The sequence below is a fragment of the Mandrillus leucophaeus genome, unplaced genomic scaffold (genome assembly GCF_000951045.1).
Source record: "Mandrillus leucophaeus isolate KB7577 unplaced genomic scaffold, Mleu.le_1.0 Scaffold485, whole genome shotgun sequence".
NCBI lineage: Eukaryota > Metazoa > Chordata > Mammalia > Primates > Cercopithecidae > Mandrillus > Mandrillus leucophaeus.
This window is the reverse complement of record NW_012105198.1, coordinates 1-20,299: the sequence shown is the minus strand read 5'-3', so window position 1 is coordinate 20,299 and position 20,299 is coordinate 1. Positions and strand designations below refer to the sequence as shown.

The following is a 20,299-nucleotide window of genomic DNA, read 5'->3' as shown; positions in this document are numbered from 1 at the left end:
CTTCCTTCCTCCCTTCCTCCTTCCCTCCCTCCCTCCCCTCCTTCCTTTCTTTTTTCCTTCCTTCCTTCCTTCCTTTTTCTGAAATGGTCTCACTCTGTTGCCCAGGCAGAATCATAGCTCACTCTAGCCTGAAACTCTTGGGCTCAAGCAGTCCGCCAACCTTGACCTCCTGAGTAGCTGGGAGTGTAGGCACATGCCCTGTGCCTTGTTAATTAAAAAAAAAAAGAAAATATTTGTAGAGATGGGGTCTCACTGTGTTGCCCAAACTGGTCTTGAACTCCTGGCCTTAAGTGATCCTCCAGCTTCAGCTTCTCAAAGTGCTAGGAATACAAGCATGAGGCATTGCACTTGGTCCTATTTTTTCTAATTAGTTTTCTACTTTTAAACGTAATTGTAAGTTGTAATCAAACATTATATATATAATCCTTTAAAAAATTCCAAATTTCTTGTTATGGTTAAATTTTTATCATTAGTTTCCAGACTCAATGAGAGTCATTGTTCTATTAATGGAAAATAAGGGAAAGACATTTCAGCTTACCTGGAAGTGCCTCATTTCCTTTTTGAAAATTCCTGCCATGGTACTGATCAATGTTGATATATATGTGAAATAAATTAAAGAGGAGATAAATAGAGGGAATAGTATTTGATAACAGGAGAATAGTAGAGAAGGAGAAAATAAAGTTTTAAAAATGAACATTCATGAGCTGGGCACAGTGGCTAGCACTTTGGGAGGTCAAGGCAGGAGGATCATTTGAGGCCAGGAGTTTGAGAACAGCCTGGACAACATAGTGAGACCCTTACCTCTATAATTTTTTTTTTTTTTAATTAGCTGCGTATGGTGGTGGGTGCCTATAGTCCCAGCTACTAGAGAGGCTGAGGCAGGACATTCACTTGAGCCAGGAGTTTAAGACTGAGTGATTGCACCACTGCTGTTATCAGTCTTCTGTGATTTTAGGTGTCCAAGGTGGGAGTGAGTGACGAAAATCTGAAAAAGAGTTAAGAGGCTGTTCTCTTTAATTTACAAATATATTTTTGAAGTTGATTTTTTGTTATAGCTTAGAAATCTGTCATATACTATTATTGCTTCCTTTCACATATTACAGTTTTTCTTTCTAGGAAGAGTTCATCTTTTAGTGCTGTTTTAGGTTCACAGCAAAATTGGGCAGAATGTACAGAAATTTCTCTTATACTACCGGTTCTGCGTATGCACAGTCTCCCCATTATCAACACCACCAGCAGTGTTGCATTTGTTACAACCGATGAACCTACATTGACATATCAATAACACCCCAAATCTATACTTTACATTTGGGTTTCTTTTGGTGTATACATTCTACGGGTTCTGACAAAGGTGTAGTGACACATATCCACAATTGTAGTATCCTACAAAGTAGTTTTGCTGCCGTAAAAATCCTGTCCTCCTATTCATTCCCCCTTCTCCTTTAACCCCTGACAACCACTTGTCTTTTTACTTTCTCAACAATTGGAGTGTCATGTAGTTAGAATCAAACAGTATCTAGCGTTTTCAGATTGGCCTGTTCACTTTTAATGTGCCTTTAGGTTTCCTTCACCTGTTTTCATGGCTGATAGCTCATTTCTTTTTAGCACTGATATTCCATTGTCTGGACACGGTACAGTTTATTTATCCATTTACCTACTAAAGAATATCTTGGTTACTTTCAAGTTTTGGCAAATATAAATAAAGCTGTTAAACATCCATGTACAAGTTTTTTATGGACATAAGTTTTACTCCTTTGGGTAAAAACCAAGGAGTTCAATGGCTGGATCATGTGTGAGAGTTTGTTTAGTTTTTGGGGGGAACCATCAAACTGTACTCCAAAATGACTGCTTCAATAGTAATGTATACAGTACATCCATAATATACTGACCACACAACTTTTTTTTTTTTTTTACCCAGTATACCACAGCATCAGTATCCGTCACAGTGAGGGCTTGCACTTTTCAGGTAGGACTGTTCTTCCTTGGACAGGACTGTGCTGAGCACTGCAGGTCATTTAGGATCCATGGCTCCTGCCCACTAGATGCAAGTAGCCCTCCCCAGTCATGTGACAACCCAAGCTGCTCCCACATAATCCAAATGTCACCTGGAGGAGAGATAGCACCTTGGTTGTAATACAAAAGGCTAGAGGAACACAAACAGGTCTTACTCTCTTATGAGTTGGCCAGGTGGGATGCTCCAGGAGTGAAGCTAGTGGAATGTCTTTAGTGACTGAAAGTCCTTAAGAAATGTGAGAAGTGGTTACCTGGATTTATACATATGTAAAAGTTTGCTTAGCACTTTAGTACATCTGAGATTTTGTGCACTTTAGTACATCTGAGATTTTTACTTAATTTGAAAAATAGTTCCTATATGAATTTCACAGGTATATAAGTTGTTTTCTGAGAAATAACTCAGAAAACAACTTAATGTTGGGATTATTCTCCATCCTTGTAGCCAAATGACCATGAATTTCTGTAATTTTCTTTCTTAGTCTCCACTATGAATCAATTTGAATTAGATGTCATTACAGTATACTATTTTTTAAGAATCTTAGATGTATAGGTTGGAAAACAAAAACATATATATATGTATGTTTTTATATAACCTGTATGTATATATAGGTTATATTCAATTATATTCCAGTTAGAGTTCAACCACAGTAATTTGCTATTTAAATAAATGATATTATTAATTATATTAGTTTATCCCACATCGTTATTGACCAAAGCTGACATTTTCCCAATAAAATCAATTTGCTTATAATAACGTCAACATTTCTTTGATCTACTGTATAAAAAATACACCAACTCTGCAGGGATGATGAGTTAACACTCTAAGCAATTCTTTTGTCTTGTCACTGCAGTATTATGAGACATGAAAGAGCGTTTGAATGGATATAGCTATAGTGTACACTGTTTCCTTTGTATTCAGAGTACAAAGCCATTAACAGTTATTTCAGGGTTACTGTGTTTATGACACTTGTAAATTGATTTATAGTATTAGCCAGGCAGGTGATTGAACAAAAGCCTTTTAATTTTTGTGGGTGTGTTTATCCTTCTCAGCTTCAAGATGTTGAGTGATTCAGATCACACTTCAGGCTTATGGAAATTTGCTGGACCTCCTCCCCATAAGACCTAATTCCAAACCAGGGGAATAGTTTAACCTAGCCTGATAATCACATAAAAAGGAGTTTCATGAAGTGACACTTGAGGTCAGAGGGAAGTGAAGGTGACATCCACTCCATCATGAAAACGGCAAAAGGCTTTATATAAGACATCTTGCTTGATGCAGCTCAGTGATTCTTAAGCCATTTTATCACGGAGAGAAAAGAAAATTTAAACATTTCCGAGTTATAGCACTGTCTCAGACTATTATATAAATCCATTGAGTTATTTTTAAAACTATAATTTGGATGCCAGTGTCATAAAATAGCTCTTCCTGCTGGCTATAATAAAAGTTGTTGATCTATTTCAAACATCCTGAGTGGAAAAATGTTGTTTAATGATTTTGCATGCATGAAGTTAATTTCAATCTCTGGAACTCATAGTAGCAGAAACAACTTAATGCTGTTTCTCAGTGAAGAGGAATGTCAGCACAGCATGCATTTTTTTTTTCTTTTATTTTGGCTGTATACATTCCATGTTGTCAATGAAAATGGCAGATGGACTGTCACTGACATTTCTGCTTTGTGTAGTTACTGCCATAGAAATGAAAAAGTTTTTAAAATAGTGATCATAAGAGTCGCCTTTTGTTCATTGAATTTGCTGTGTTACATTTTCTTCTTGGAAATTTAACCTAAAACTGTTTGTGAATAATTATTGAGAAAAAATGTCAAGGATTTTTAAAAATCACTAAAATAAAATGTGCTATGTCAAACCAGCTGCCTTTATAAGCTGCTTTTTGTCCATTTATCACACTTGTCAGATTCTATTTCCCTCTAGGATAAAGTAGACACTTCTTTTTTAAATTCCAGCTTATAAATTTGAATAATATTATTTGCAAAAGGAAAATCAAAGCATTTACTATTCATTAAAGCCATTAGAGAACCATAGTGCCAAAGGTTTTGTGTAAACATGACACCATGACTGTTAGGTGAAAAAAACAAGTGATTATTAGGAAATGATTATTATTCAGAATACATTAACAATAGCCTTGGATCTTTAAAGTAATTTTAATATAATTTGTTTTAGTGTTCAATTTATAACGGTAGAATGATCTATAATTGTCCAAACTGAAAATTTAGTCTTAACTATTTTTATGCATTGTTGCCTTTCTATGCCTTGTTAATGGAATTTAAGCAGTCTCCAGTGGAAACGTAATGCAAAGTTGATGTATTAAGGATCAAAGCATTAAAGAAAAATGAAGGGGTATTGTGTATACTAACAGTTACCAAGACTTAAGTGATTATGTACTATAAAATGGGCTTACATTTTCTTTAGGTGGGCTATAACTTTCAAAACCCTTAAACCAAGAAAGAAAAAGCATCGAGTTACATTAGTTGCTTAAACTAAATATACAGAGCATACATACTGATGTTTAAAGAAACCCCACATTTTCTCATCTTCTTCCAACAGAAGAGGTGCATACAGTATGGTAGCTTTAAGAAAGTCTTTTTTTCTGTTTGTTTTTTATTTTTATTTTAGATGTATGGCACTCTCAAGACTTTGTCTACCTTTTGCCTAAAGAATTTCCTTACTGCTGTTGAAATATTTTAAGCTGATTTCTGATTTCCAAAGACTGAATAAACATTAAAAATGTTTATATTAGGAAAATGTTAAAATGTACCCCCAAGTAGAAAGATTAGCATAACTTCCCCCTATTCTTTCTCTTTCTCTCCATATGTATATTATATATATTATAAACCATCCCAAAACACTGATTCAATAAAGGAAACATTTATTATTGTTCCTAAGTCTACTGTTTCTTTGGGAAAGTCTGCTGAACTTAGCCAGTCTTGACTGATACTTACCAGCTGGTTCTAGCATCTGTGTTCAGCTGACAGTTTATGTAGGGTAGTCTCATCTAGGATGGCTGCCATTTTACATTTAGTGGTGGTCTGTCTGTTAGCCAGGATGAGTGTCTTTTTTTTTTTTTTTGAGACGGAGTCTTGCTCTATGGCCTAGGCTGGAGTGCAGTGGTGCAGTGGTGCAGTGGCACGATCTCGGCTCACTGCAAGCTCTGCCTCACGGTTCACGCCATCCTCCTGCCTCAACCTCCCCTGTAGCTGGGACTACAGGTGCCCGCCATCACGCCCAGCTAATTTTTTTTTATTTTTAGTAGAGACGGGGTTTCACCGTGTTAGCCAGGGTGATCTCGATCTCCTGACCTCGTGATCCACCTGCCTCGGCCTCCCAAAGTGCTGGGATTACAGGAGCGAGCCACCGCGCCCGCCCGGCAAGCAAAGTGTCTTTTATCTTCCAACAGGGTAGCCCAGGCTTCTTTTTAAAATAGCTGAGCAGAGTTTTCAGAGAGACAGAAAGAGGAAAAAGGTGCAAGGCCTTGTGAGGCCTAGACCAGAACTGATTCTAGGGTCAAAAGCCTGCCAGATTCAGGAAGAGAGGAAATAGCTTCTTCGGAGGAGCTATAAAGTCTTGTTACAGAGTGTGTGACCACAAAGAGGGGAAGAGAATCAAAGAAGTTTTTGCAATCAATCTACTGCGCTCTCGCACTTTTGGGGAGAATATTTTGTATCAATCAATATAATTTCACCACTATATACTTTAGAGAGTACGCCTTTATTTTGTAAGTTGTTAGGATTTTGTAACTCTAGTAGAATCCACAGAAGTTAACCATGCTCCTTGAATCAGAATATTAGTAAGCAGGACTATATCCTCATTGCCACTATCAACACAATGATCATCACTATCACTAGTATTAGCAAATTTTATTTATTTTTCTCTGCTAATGATATAGTACCTCACTTAAATCTCATAAGTGTGCTATACAGCAGCAACTATCACCCCAGTTTGTACAGATGAGTGAGAAGGTTGGGTAAACTGCCCAAAGTTTTCTAGTAATGGTGACTTTGAAGCCAGGTTATACTAATTTTCCCATGGTCTTATCACTAGACATCACTTTGTCATGTGACCAGTCAGGTGGCCACAGTAGCTTTGCACTTACTTGGGAGGCCAAGTAGAATGGACAAGGACTTAGCCATCTCTCTTTTCCATTTCTCAAGGAAGAATACGAATTTAAATTAAGGGAGCAAGTTTTTTCTAGATTTGCCACCATGGAGCACTTTTAAAAACATCAGAGGGATCTATGTAGTCACTTTATAATACTCATGATGTATATGTTAGAGGTTTTGTTTTGAAGAGGTAAAGAACTTTATTTCCTTTTTGTTGTGTTGAAACTTGCCCTAGGAGGTATGCACACTTGTCCATGTTAAACTAATGTTTTGAAATCAGTGTATTCTTAATTCTTATCCCACTAGTCATACTGGAGAACCCGAGGGAGTCAGGAAGTTTCGATTGCATTGAAGTGACTGCACTGTCTGGGGTAAATACCTGGGGTTCATTGTCTCATGACAAGAAAATGTGGAACACGGACACACATGAGGAGTTTAGGGGCAGAGGTTTAATAGGCAAAAGAAAGAGAAAGAAAGAGAAAGGAAAACAGCTCTCTCTCTAGTGAGAGAGAGGGACTTCCCAGAAGAAAAGGCTGGCCTGCTGTGGATGCACCATATTTTATAGGCAGGCTTGAGGAGGTGGTGTCTGATTTATGTAGGGCCCACAGATGGGTTCGATCAGGTGTGACGTTTACACAGTGTGCAGAAAAGGCTGGCCACCTTACCCCAAGTACCCTAATCATATTAGGTGACTCGGCTTTCCAGTTGACCGGTGCCATCTTGTCTGCTCCTTACTGTACATGTGGCTGGCAAAGGGAAGAGAAGATGGAACCGCCATTTTTGAGCATGATTAGCAAAACTGCCAGGGTCTATGTCTGCAGTTCTATTTTGGAGCCTGCTGTTTGTTAGAAAATGATTTGGGGGTTGCTTTTGAAGGGGTGGCCGGCCCCTCCACACCTGTGGGCGTTTCTCGTTAGGTGGAATGAGAGACTTGAGAAAAGAAATGAGACACAGAGACAAAGTACAGAGAAAGAAAAAGTGGGCCCAGGGGACCGGCGCTCAGCTTACAGAGGACCCACGCCGGCACTCCGGCACCGGTCGCTCAGTTCCCTTAGTATTTATTGATAATTATCTTTACCATCTTAAAGATAAGAGAGTGGCTGGACAATAGGATCATTGTAGGGAGGAAATCAGCAGTAAGACATATGAACAAAAATCTCTGTGACATGAATAAGTTTAAAGGAAAATGCTGTGCCTTGAGATGCGTATGCAAACATCTCCATAAACCTTTTAGCAGCATTGTTTCAGCCTATCACATGGGGAGAAACCTTGGACAATACCTAGCTTTCCTAGGCAGAGGTCCCTGCGACCTTTGGCCGTGTACGTGTCCCTGGGTAGTTGAAATTTTTAACCAACAAGCTGCCTTCAGGCACTTGTTTAACAAAGACACATCCTGCACAGCCCAAAATCCATTAGACCTTGAGTCACCACAGCACATGTCTCTTGCAAGGACAAGGTTGGGGGTAGGGTCACAGATTAACAGCATCTCAAATACAGAACAAAATGGAGTCTCTTATGTCTACTTCTTTCTATACAGACATAGTAACAGGCTGATCTCTTTCTTTTCCCCACAGCTTTTCATTGAAAAGGATAACCTTACCTAGGGGACTCTGGTATCCTCACTATCTGCCTAAGTAATTTCTTCTTAACTCCTATATCAGTATGATGTGACATTGAGAGAGCTGTTAGGCTGGTGCAAAAGTTATTGTGGCTTTCAATGGCAAAAACCACAATAACTTTTGCATCAAGCTAAATTTTTCCTTTGAAGTGGTTGGCAGGGATGATTTATTTTTCCTAAGGAAGCGCTAAGATCGTAGGAATATTTAGATTCATAAAAATTAATAGATTCCTTTGTGGATCTGAGTTGATATCATTAATATAAGCTATCAGACATCAGCTTCATGTGACTTAACTTCAAAAATATTTTAGTAAGAGTGTAACTGGAATGTTTGTAACACAAAGAAATGATAAATGCTTCAGGTGATGGATACTCTAATTACCCTGATGTAATTATTCCACATTGTATGACTGTATCAAAAGATCTCATGTACCCTATAAATACTATGTACTCATAGAAAGTAAAAACTTTAAAAAAATTAGTTCTTGTGTTAGTGCCAGCTCCATCCTGAGTTTCAACAGTTGCTATTATATTTGAGGCCTGGCATGAGGCATTAAATGCCATTGTTTCAAGAAAGATAAATGGGAATATAATTTTATTGCTATCTTACTGTTGCAAAATGGCATTCCTAAGCAACGTACCCTTTGTGAATTCTGACAATGAAATTAAAACTGACTTTCCGTTTTCAATCTGAAAGCTATTTTGGAGCTTTCATCATCAGCTAATGGAGTCTTACTTGAAGGGGGTCACATTTAAATTTCTAATAATTTTTATGTTAGAGCCTGTGAACATACAAATTTCAGGTAAATTGAAGCTAATTCCTGCAGGAGGTAAGATCATATTTAGAATTAGTTATTATTCATATTCTGAAAAGTGATGATGTCATTATGGGAGAGAATTTCTTGGGTTAAGACCATGCACTTAAAACTATTAAAATTCAAAAAACTGGATCACCATTACTGAATAATTAGTATCTGTAAGCTACTTTACTACAACAATTAGAGACCATTGAACTTACTGCCCTAAATCAGGAGATTAATGGAAACTAAGAGTGTTCTCATTTATTTGGCTATCTGGTTATTCTTGTTCCCTATTTCAGAGGTGAGATGATGTAAAATATTAATCTGGAAATATGATCTCCTAGTAGCATAATACTTTGGAAAGTCTTGCTCCTTACAAATAAAGGGTAACTCACAAAACACATACATAAGATGGTCTTAAAGCCATCAGCACTGAATATTAATGGAACCAAATATTAAATAATAACTAGATTGCAAGTAAAGATTGATATATAATAAACAATGACTTTAGATGACTATTATCAAACTGTTTCCAAAAAAAAAAAAAAAAAAACAGGAAAAGGAAAATTCAAAGGGCAGGGCATTGATATTTTCCTCAACATTTTTGTATTAGTAATAGCTACATGGTTTGATGTCTCCCAAATTTGCACAAATATCTAGGGCTCACTTTTTGTAGTTAAGGCAATATTTTGCTTTTTATAATGAAAGCATTTTCCATGTTTTATTTTGTTGATTAGGATAACTCATTTCATCAGAAAAGTAGCGTCAATTAACATAGTGACACATTTGAAAATATGTGTTAAATTTACCAGTAGAAGTTAAATTACAAGCATAAGTTATTTGTCATTAGAAAATATTCTGAAGCATACAAGAGTCATTTTTCCCAATATCCATTTTACAAACAGGTCAACTGAGGTCAGGCAGAGTAGAGTAATGCCATTACTCTAATTCAGGGCAAAGATTCACAAGTGTTTTGGAGGGTGAGGGTAGTATTTTCTTTTATGATTAATATAATTTTGTTCTCAAAGTAAAACATAAACAATATTGCTGTTCCATAAGACTCCTAAAACTATAAAACAACAGTGATTAGTTACTATTTTAAATTTTACCAATCTGTACATATATTCAAAAGATACAGGTCCATAATCTCTTAAGATGCAATTTAAGGTAAAATAATAAAGCCGAATTACTTAGAATTTAATATAAGTTTAATGGCTTTAGTATCTCGGTATTAGTTAATTTTTTCACCAGTTCTAAGTGAACATATAGAGTAATTGATTTTTAGAAAACAAAAGAAAATTACATACCTGAAAGACTAATTATCATATTTTGGCGCAAATTGTTGTATTATTAGCTTCAATAATACATGATAGACAATGTACAAACAATGTTTAGACATCTGTTATCACAATGTTTCAGAAAAAAATGAAATCATAACAGAAAGTAAAAAAAAAATTGAAACCTTAATTCTTATTCTCTTTCTGTAAACTTTGGAATGAATAAATAATCTGTTTAAATGAGAAGCAACTTATGCCTTTGTCTTCTGCTGGAACCAAACTCACATTTGTAAATTTCAGTTAAAAAGGCTGGTTATTCATTTGTTCTTTATTTTTTTCTTTCCTCGATCTTGCTGGAACTATCTATCTTCTATTAGTGTGAAAACTTTGAAGAAGAAAAGCTATTTCACCAGAAAAATCAATGATGTGTATTTGTGATCCTTAGGAATGACTCAAATGGGAATAGATATCTAATACAAAGAACTGAGTAAAAGAGAACCACCTTTTAAATAAAATTGACTAAATGAAGTTATTCTCTTAGCCATTAACACTCGTCAGTCATATACATCATGGAATACTACACAGCCGTATAAAGAACAAAACTATGTCCTTGCAGCAACATGGATGCACCTGGAGATCATTATTCTAAGCAAAGTAACACAGGACTAGAAAACCAAATACTGCATGTTCTCATTTAGAAGTGGAAGCTAAACACTGAATACATATGGACATAAAGATGGAAATAATAGACACTGCAGACTGCTAGACGGGGGAGGATGAGAAGGAGTAAGGATTGAAACACTACCTATCAGGTGCTATGCTCATTACCTGAGTGATGGAATCATGTATACACCAAGACTCAGTGGCACTCAATTTACCTATGTAACAAATCTGCAAAGATACCTCCAGAATCTAAAATAAAACTTGAGAATAGAAACGAAAAACCACTCATGTATGTAATATGATACCTTCCAAGTAAAACTTCCTCTGACTTACAAATGTGATTTATTGGAATAGTTTGTGGTTTACAGTAGAGTGTATATTCACTGTCCTTTATTTTACATAGAAAGAGGAAAAACTAATTTCATTCATGTAGATTTATGAGAGAACAATTTCATAAAGAGGAAATATACTGCCAACCCCCCCAAAAAGCAAATATATTTAATTTGTTATGTTGAAAGTTTAGAGTTTATGAACTAACATGTTATTCTGTTTGGTTTTTCAGTTTCCAGGTTAACTAAGGTCTCAGCTTTAAACCAAAAGTAAGAAGAGACATTAAGATTTTCATTCTTTCTGGGTTATCTCCTTCCTGAAGAGCAATGGAGCCACGTTTAAATGGAAGGAGATTAATCATATCTCTAATTTTCTTCCTGTTAAAATTCTCGACAGCAATTGAAATACCACCCTCAGGTAAAGTTACAGCATTCAGTGCCTATTAATGGAATTTCGTATTTGCATTTTGATTTTTAAGTAGAATACTTATGGATTGAGGATGTGACTTTTCTCCATATTTCTATATATTCTTTAGCAATCTGTCAAGAGAATTCATATTTATCTTTTTCATTTTGTGGGTGGCTGATATACGACTGCTGTAATTATTTTGCAACCCAGGCTTTTAGTTCCTTATGCAAACTTAGAACATATGAGAATAATAACCTATAGATAAGTTAGTATTTTTCCATATGTCTAGGATTATCTGCAATATTACCAACAATTTCACTTTTATACACTTAGGTTACTTAATCAAGATCCAGAAATTACTGGCATTCAACCAATTACGTCAAAAAGGAATTGGATAAACTTTGTATTCTTTTTCAAAATGATTATATTTAAGAATGAAAACAATGAATTAGCAAAATAATAAGCCGTTTTACAAGTAAAGGTGTAAGATGATATCAACTCTCAAAACCTACAGCATTATATAGTGTGCATTCATATTAAGAGGTTAGACAGTAGTTTGATGGAAATATATAAATATATATTCTAACACATGTTGGTAAAATGGATGCAGATTTTTAACCATTATAAACCAGTTTGAACAAGTCATGGTAATTAATAGTTAAAAAAAATACATCAGCATCAGCAGGACATGGTGATACATGCCTGTAATCCCAGCTATTTAGGAGTCTGAGGCAGGAGGATTGCCTGAGCCCAGGAGTTCGAGACTATAGTGTGCAATGATCACACCAGTGAATAGACATTGGAGGCTAACCTGGACAATATAGTGAGACTTTGTCACAAAAAAAAAAAAAAGCTAAAAATATCTGCAAACAGAACGTATGTAATAGTATATCAAGTCTGTCGCAAGTTTTTCTTATATTACAGGCATATGGGATCTAAAAGGCCCATGAGAGGTTATTAATACATTTTTATCCATATAGTTCAGGAATAATCTCTATTGTCTCTTTTGTATATATTTTGGAGAGTTATTGTATTAGAGGTATGGGGTGTTTATTAGAATCTTAGTATTGCAGGTGATATTTGTGGATCCTCTAAATTCTAGAGAAATAGCCTTGAGCTCATAAAATTTAATAAATGTTAGAAAAGTGTTGAGACTTAACTAAAACGTTGCTTTTGAAGTACTCAGACAGGCTGAATGTGAATAGAGTAGGAAACAACTCTCTGACTATACATAATATAATGTATTTAAAAACTATTCTAAAGGCCACCTTAAATTACTTGATACAGCTATTTTATATTATATACTTTGGAAAGTACTGCAATTGTAGTTCCATCCCCCCAGGTAGAAACCCCTTCTCTATTATTTTTAACAGATAAGTAAGCTCTGTTTTGACATTTCCATTTCTTAAGAAATTCCACTTATCTGACCTACAAATATATAGACTTAAAGTCTGCTTTACATTTGGCTGAAATCTTTCAGCCTCCTCAATATATTAGATTTCATCACTGACCAGCCTTTTTGTAGAAATGCTGGTCGGGAGACTAAAGTACCTTCATCTTTAGTGAATTCTTTTGGTTTGAGTAAGCAGTAGCAGGTTAAGAGCAAGCTTCTTGGTAATCCTGTGGAAAAAGGTTAGTAATTTCACATTGTCTTCCCAATAGCAGCAAAGATGCCACTGAGATTCCTGATTCAGATTCCTGACCATAATCTCTGGCATACAAATTTATTCTTCATCATTTCTTACTTTGTCGGTGGTGAAGGATATGAAATTTTGTATTAATTCCTGGCCCACATTTTTATTCTGGTTGTCTCGGTTACTTATGCATTTTCATGCTATAATGTCCTTAGACAACAATTGTTATAAAATATTAATGACATGTTTTCAGAACATCTGAGTATTATTCATTTATTTCAGGGCTCTAGAGCACTCACAAGTAAATGCAACTAAGGCAGGTATCCAATTTGAATGTCAAGGAGTCTGGTGTCTCTATAACTGGATTAATTATAGAGGAAAGGATTTATAATGTAGAATATATATTCTTATCAACACCCAAAGGTTATTAGCTCCAATCCCCAAATAATTAGATATTGCTGAGCCTTTACAACCTTAGGAAATTTAGGAAAGAATAATGTTCTAATAAACATGTTGTTCACAAGTTATTAGCTGATATCTAAGGGACTGTGGCCATTGTGTATCATCCCTCACCATTTATAAGTGCAATAAAATTTAAATAATATGAATTTGCAATAAGCTGAAGTCTTGCTCTACACAGAAATAGTAGTAATCAGAAACAAAGTAAATGTGAATGAAAATACAGATATTTTGCATGTTGGTTTATGAATATCCAGTAGATAAACACTGAACTTGAACTAATATCCATAAGCTGGTAAAACTCACTTATCAGATTTATTAGGCAAGAGTGAAAATTGAAAAAAAAAATAGAATTAATAGAAAAAAATTTAGAATTTGGAAAGGCGTTTAGTTTTTATTCTACTCTGGCTGTCAATGCTCAAAATGTGGTTTGCAGAATTATTGGGGCCCCAGAGATACATCCAGATGGTCTATGAGATCAACCTGTTTTTGTAATAAACCTACGATGCCATTTTTTCATTTTCATTGTATTGTCCTTTGCTCTGATGATACAAAAGTGATGGTGGCTGGGCATGGTGGCTCATGCCTGTAATTACAGGGCTTTGGGAGGCTTCAGATTAGGAGTTCAAGACTGGCCTGGTAAATGTAATGAGACCTCATCTCTAAATATATATACATATATATTTTTATATATTTGTGTATATATATTTATTATATATTTATATATATTATATATTTATGTATATATATATGTGTGTATATATATAAATAGCTGGATGTGGTGGCTCACACGTGTAGTCTTAGCTACTTGGGAGGCTGAGGCAGTAGGATCATTTGAGCCCAGGAGGTTGAAGCTGCAGTGAGCCATGATCATACCACTACATTCCAGCCTGGCATTGGCATCAAACTTTACTGGTAGTCAGATGATACTTAATGTCCATATACTCAGAGTAAAAAAACTCTCAAAACAAAGCAAAACAAAAACAGTTTTGCTTAAGATTATAATTGTTGAAGCACTTATAAATTATTAATGTTATTAATGAACTACCTTGGAATACATACTTTCTAACATTTTAGTGAACTGGGAAGTAGACAGGTATAAAATAATTATGCTATGTATCAAAGTGTCTATTTTTTGATTGAATGATTGCTTGAGTCTAGCTGGACATCATCGTCACTTTAAAGTTATGACTGACAAATTATGGTTGCTCAGATAGATATAGGTCAGATATTTTCCTGAAAGTGAACCAAGTGAGCCCATTCACTTCAAGGTAAACAACTGACCATATATGTAAGTCACTGATAAAATGTGAGTGTTCAAGAAAACATTAGAATTGTGGAGGACATGTATTGTTCACTGTAAGCTTGAGAGCTTCCCAACATTTGATACTGCTGATTAGATCAGTGGCAATTCTAATAAACTTCAATTTTTGATATTCTGTAATTAAATGCATCAATATTTGGAAGACACAAAACTCAGTGGAAGGGTATTTTTTCCAAATGAAAGCTGCATGATGTTACAAAATCATTTGTAGATTTAAAAAAGTAAAATGGTTTAATGTTACAGAATATGAAAAGTTGATTGATAGGGTTTAGATTCCACATTGCAATGAACGCTTAAAAAACTACCACTTGTTGAGTTTTGGTGTTCTGTCTAAAAAGAATATCTACAATCATCAGAAAAGACTATAACATTTCCCATCATTTTTTAACTACATTGTCTGTGTAAGGCTGAATTTTCTTTATATCTTTGAGCAAATCAACCCTATTGCAACAGATGGAATGCAGAGGCAGATATAAGAATCCATCTGCCTTCTCAAGAAATTACAGAGATCGCCTGTAGTTCTAGCTACTCAAAAGGCTGTGGTGGGAGGATTACTTGAGCTTGGGATTTCTAGGCTGCAGTGAGCAATGATCCTACCACTGCACTCCAGCCTGGGTGAGGGAGCGAGACCCTGACTCAAAGAATTAAGAAAAAAGAAATTACAGAGATTTGCAATAATGTAAAATAATGCCATTCTTCGCACAACATGTAGAGGTTTTCATAAAATATGTGATTTATTTTAACACAGAATTATTTTAAATAAATTCATAAGAAAACATTTTGAAAGACTTTTTCAGTTTTTATTTCTATTATAGTAAATATTGTTAACTATACCCCACATGAACGGATGTCTTGTAATTTGTAAGACTGCAAAAGGGTCCTGAGACCAATACATTTGAGAGCAATTTATCTAGGCTATATCCTTAATATTACAAATGAGAAAACAGAGAGTGGTTCAGGGCCTGGTCCAATGTCACAGGTTGTAGGGTCTCATTTGCAACTCTACTGTGGAATAGTACTTATTTGAGTTAGGCTCTGTGCCTGTCTCCAAATTGCTTTTCTCATACTTTATTTGCCGAAGTCAGGTCACTGCTGCTGAACAGTTTGTATTTGCTTATGAATCAACCCTGTCCTTTTATCAGAGATTCTAAGAACTGTACTAAAACTGGATGTCTCCTTTCGAAAAATATTGAGTGCTCATCAGCAGTAGATCTTTACACACATCATGCTCTATGTTTTATTTCAAAGCTTAATCCAAGTTGGATTTCCAGCATTAGTAAATGTATTTTATAGTTGCAATTCTCAGAAATGTAATCTCGTTGCTGTGCTAGGTGAGAGGCAAAATCACTTCCTACTTTTTTTTTTTTACTTTTATGAAAGAGTCTCACTGTCACCCAGGCTCAAGTGCAGTGTCTTGATCACACCTCACAACAGCTTCAACCTCCTGGGCTTGACATTAATCCAGCTAATTTTTACATTTTTTTTGTAGGGAAGAGAGTCTCCCTATGTTACCCAGGTTGTTCTTGAACTCCTGGGCTTAAGCGACCCTTCCACCTCAGCCCCTCAAAGTGTTGGGATTACAGGTGTGAGGCACCAAGTGTGGTCCACTCCCTACTTTTTAAAACTGTGTTTGTTTGGTAGATTACTTATCAAACACTAACACAGTTTGTCACAAGATGAGAGGATATTTGAATATAAAGAATCTATTAATGCTATTATGCATTAGTTATTATTTTATAATAATGGTTATTAGTAAGTTAAATTTTCTAAGGAAATGGAGCAAAACTCAAGCTCCCAACAGATAAGTGAGAAAAAGTTATAAAATAAAAACTTATAAATGAGGAATAACAAGCACTAAACAAGCCCATGAAGGAACGTTTATTAACCAAAAAAAAAAAAAAAAGAAAATTAAAATAAAGAGAATGGGGAGTTTATATTTTCCTTTGTAATAAATGCTAAACTATTTTATTATTTTGAAATGCTAGCATTCACTGGTGGGAAAAATATAGAGAACCACTGTACTTTTGTTATTTGTGTATATATTCTGTGGTGAAATGATATTTACAGTTTACCCAGAATAATTACCATTTGTGTCCATGCCTGGAAATTTATCATAAATCAGTAATTCAATAAAGGAAAAATCTATTTACTCAAAATGCCTATTGAAATACTTTACCAGGAAAGAAAAAAATGGATAATAATCTAATAACCAGTAATAGAATTATTAAAAAATATAGCATATCAATGGGAAGAAATAATGTAAAAGCAGTACATTAATTCTAATGTGTTTATAGAAGCATGGAAGACTACAAACAGAACTTTCAAAGTGACTGAACCAAGTAAGAATCCATATGCATGCTAACATAGATTGAATGCCAATAATTTTAATAATATATATTTTAAGTTGTGATGACATAGCAACTTTTCTTCTGCTTTAAAAATTGTTACATTATTCTGGGTTTAAATAAAATAAACATATACTGAAACATGAAATGATGGCAGTGAAGTGTATTCCTTAGAAGTAAGTACATGTTGCAAAGAAAGAGTGAGATTTATTCAAATTTTCACTTTTGTACCATCCTTTCACTTATCAGTATACAAAGGAGGTTTAAATTGTTTTCATTATAAACTAACCTTGCCTAGTGTTTGAATAGTGCATTTTTTAAGTACATATTTTAATATTTAGTTCAACAGGTTCCAACAATCATAAAACAGTCAAAAGTCCAAGTTGCCTTTCCCTTCGATGAGTATTTTCAAATTGAATGTGAAGCTAAAGGAAATCCAGAACCAACGTGAGTATTCTTTCAAACTAAGTGATTCTTTAAATGTGCGCTGTTCTTTATGCTGTTCTATACTCACCATCATAAGCTTGTTGGACTATGAATCTACACATGATTAAAGCTAAGGGTTTACAAAAAAATAATATCCATGCAAACAGAAATAAAATTTGGTTATTTTACATATGTTCTTCTGCCAGTTGAATTTATTTTGACCATAAACTAAGGGCTGTTATTAAAATACTTAGAGTAGTCTTTGGTACAGCAGAAATACTCAACAGTCCCTTAGTCTACAAATAAATAAGGTAGCTAAAAACTAGAAGCTCCTTTATTCTACTTAGTAAAATGTAGCATTTATTAAGTCAAAGTTTGTAAACATCATTCTACACATATTCATAATTGTATGTCTTTAAATTTAAACATCTTATTCTGTGGATAGGTTGTTACTTAATTTTTTTTAAGCTATCTTTGAAATATTGTCATCTCCAGTGGCAGAGTACTATTTGCATGATATACTACTATCTAGTATTATTATATTTTATAATTAAATAATTGTTATTCTAGGTGACCATAATCACTGATGAGCTTTTTTGAAATACCTCCTATTTTGGGGGAGGGAGAAAAAAATGTACATGTATTGGAAATGAGAAGGGAGAATTCCCAATATTAAAATTCTACATGATTCTAAAATGGAAAACAAAGCTACATACTTTTATTAATCTGCATGATTATCTTATATTCATTAAGAATATACATATTTGATGAAAACTGATGATTTTCAATTGTATCATGACTTTTATTATTGCCTGATAATTTGATATTTAATAATCATTAGTGACCCATTAACATGCTAAATTATAATTATTTCTATGTTTAACCAAATGGAATATATTCAATCAATATATGTAAGTATAGATAGAATTACAATGGAATGAAGGATAATTTATTCAATCAGCATGAATCTATTGATCAATATCATGATATATTAATTAGCTGAATTATTATGTCAAAAGGTAATACCATACGCTTGTCAACAGTGAAATATAAAACACACAGAGAGATGTAAGATAAGTCAGGAGGGTAGCTGGGTAGGCCTACTCCTAATGAGAATACATGTCCATGAAGGTTTGTTACTCCTGTTGGAAGAATAATCACATAGATTAGTGTAAGAATATGGTGCCCTGAAATATACCCAAATTTACATGGGTAATTCCAATATATAATGCTGAGTACAATCTAATTGGGAAGTCATTATTTGTCTATCAGACTGATAAAGATTTAAAGAGACTTTTAATGTCATTGTTCATAGAACTGACACTCTAGCATACTGGGGTGGGAATTTAACTGTGTACATTTTTTTTCTAGAATATAATTTTGCAACATTTATCAAATACTATAAAAAAGTTTTTAATTATTGCTTTCTTAATCTCATTTCTAAGGAATTGGCATATTGAAATATTTGGACAAGTACCAAAGAATAAATATATAGGGTTTTTTCTTACAATATTGTTCATAAAAGGAAAGACATTGAAATGGTTGAAAGTAATTAAAATAGTAACCATATGACAGAAGATAATGTAGCTCTAAAAATTGTCTTTAGTATCATTATAATAATGGAAAAATCCAGTTGGCCAAATTGTATATTCAGTGTGGTTAGAATATGTGACAAAATTCTAAAAATACTAATAGGAAATATTATCAAATGTAATAATAACGGGCTTGTGTGTTTTGGGATTTTGATTGAGTTCCTTACACACACATATACATGAACAGAAATTATATATGTTTCTTGTAGTCTCCAGAATATTAATAATCTTATATTACCTTTCTAATGAAAAAATAAACAAATAATTTTAGTTTAAAAAAGCAAAAGCTAATTTTAATTTTAATCTTCTCATTTGTCAAGTTTTTTTATGGACAGTAATATTTCTCAGATTCTTTTGAGACCCTTATTTATATCCTGTTATATTCCATTAAGTACATACTTTTTATCATAAACTGTCTTGGTTTTGTCATTTTTATGCAGTTGTTAATAAGTACTCTAAAAATGTGTTATTATTTTTCAGGATTATTAAGTTTAGTTTTATTTTTTAGATTTACGTGGACTAAGGATGGCAACCCTTTTTATTTCACTGACCATCGGATAATTACATCTAATAATTCAGGAACATTCAGGATCCCAAATGAGGGGCACATATCTCACTTTCAAGGGAAATACCGCTGCTTTGCTTCAAATAAACTGGGAATCGCTATGTCAGAAGAAATAGAATTTATAGTTCCAAGTAAGTGCTATAATGGGAATTTCATTTTACAAATGTTCTAGTGAAGTGTTAAATAGGAGTTATATTGGGTTCCAATGAAATAAAGCAATTATTAATTAAATCAACTTATATATGTCTTGTGTTTTATTTATAAGGAAAAATTTCCTCCAGGTTTTGACACTTAAAATTGAATGACCTTAGAAAACAACATAATTTGACTCTGTTTCAGTAATCTTACATCTAACATAGAAAAATACAATATCCGCTTTGCCTTATATGATGAGAATTAAACATATTATTAGCTAAACTTGGCTAAATTCAATGCAGTAATAGATAATCCCAAAACCTCTATCTAAACACGAAGTTATTCCTTGATAAAGCAATTTGCTGTGGGCCTGGCAACTCTTCAGGGCAACTGTTTTTCCTGCAGCCTTCTCGCTGATCTCAGCTAATGAAGACATCATCATTCTGTGGTTGCCTCTTGTGAAACATGCCATTTTGATCAAAGAGTCTGGGTCAGGAACATGAAAAATTGTATACAGGCTCTTCAGTGCTTCTGACAAGAAGTTACACAGGCAAACTCCTTACTCATGTTTTGTTAGGTGGGGCAAAGCAAGTTG

At 34.2% G+C, this 20,299-nt stretch overlaps 1 protein-coding gene across 2 annotated transcripts in view; it reads left to right on the top strand.

The window, feature by feature from the left end:
• The window catches only part of LOC105550445 (neural cell adhesion molecule L1-like protein), a 158,357-nt gene extending 138,553 nt beyond the window's left edge, over nt 1–19,804 (top strand). For both annotated transcript variants that reach the window (XR_001007718.1, XM_011995369.1), the window contains exons 3-5: nt 11,049–11,233; nt 17,328–17,433; nt 19,513–19,804. Coding sequence is in view for 1 of the 2 variants with exons in the window: in XM_011995369.1 (XP_011850759.1) it covers nt 11,143–11,233; nt 17,328–17,433; nt 19,513–19,741 (426 nt within the window). In the remaining variant the exon portion in view is untranslated. The remainder of the gene's footprint in view (nt 1–11,048; nt 11,234–17,327; nt 17,434–19,512) is intronic.
• The last annotated feature ends 495 nt before the right edge of the window (nt 19,805–20,299 follow it).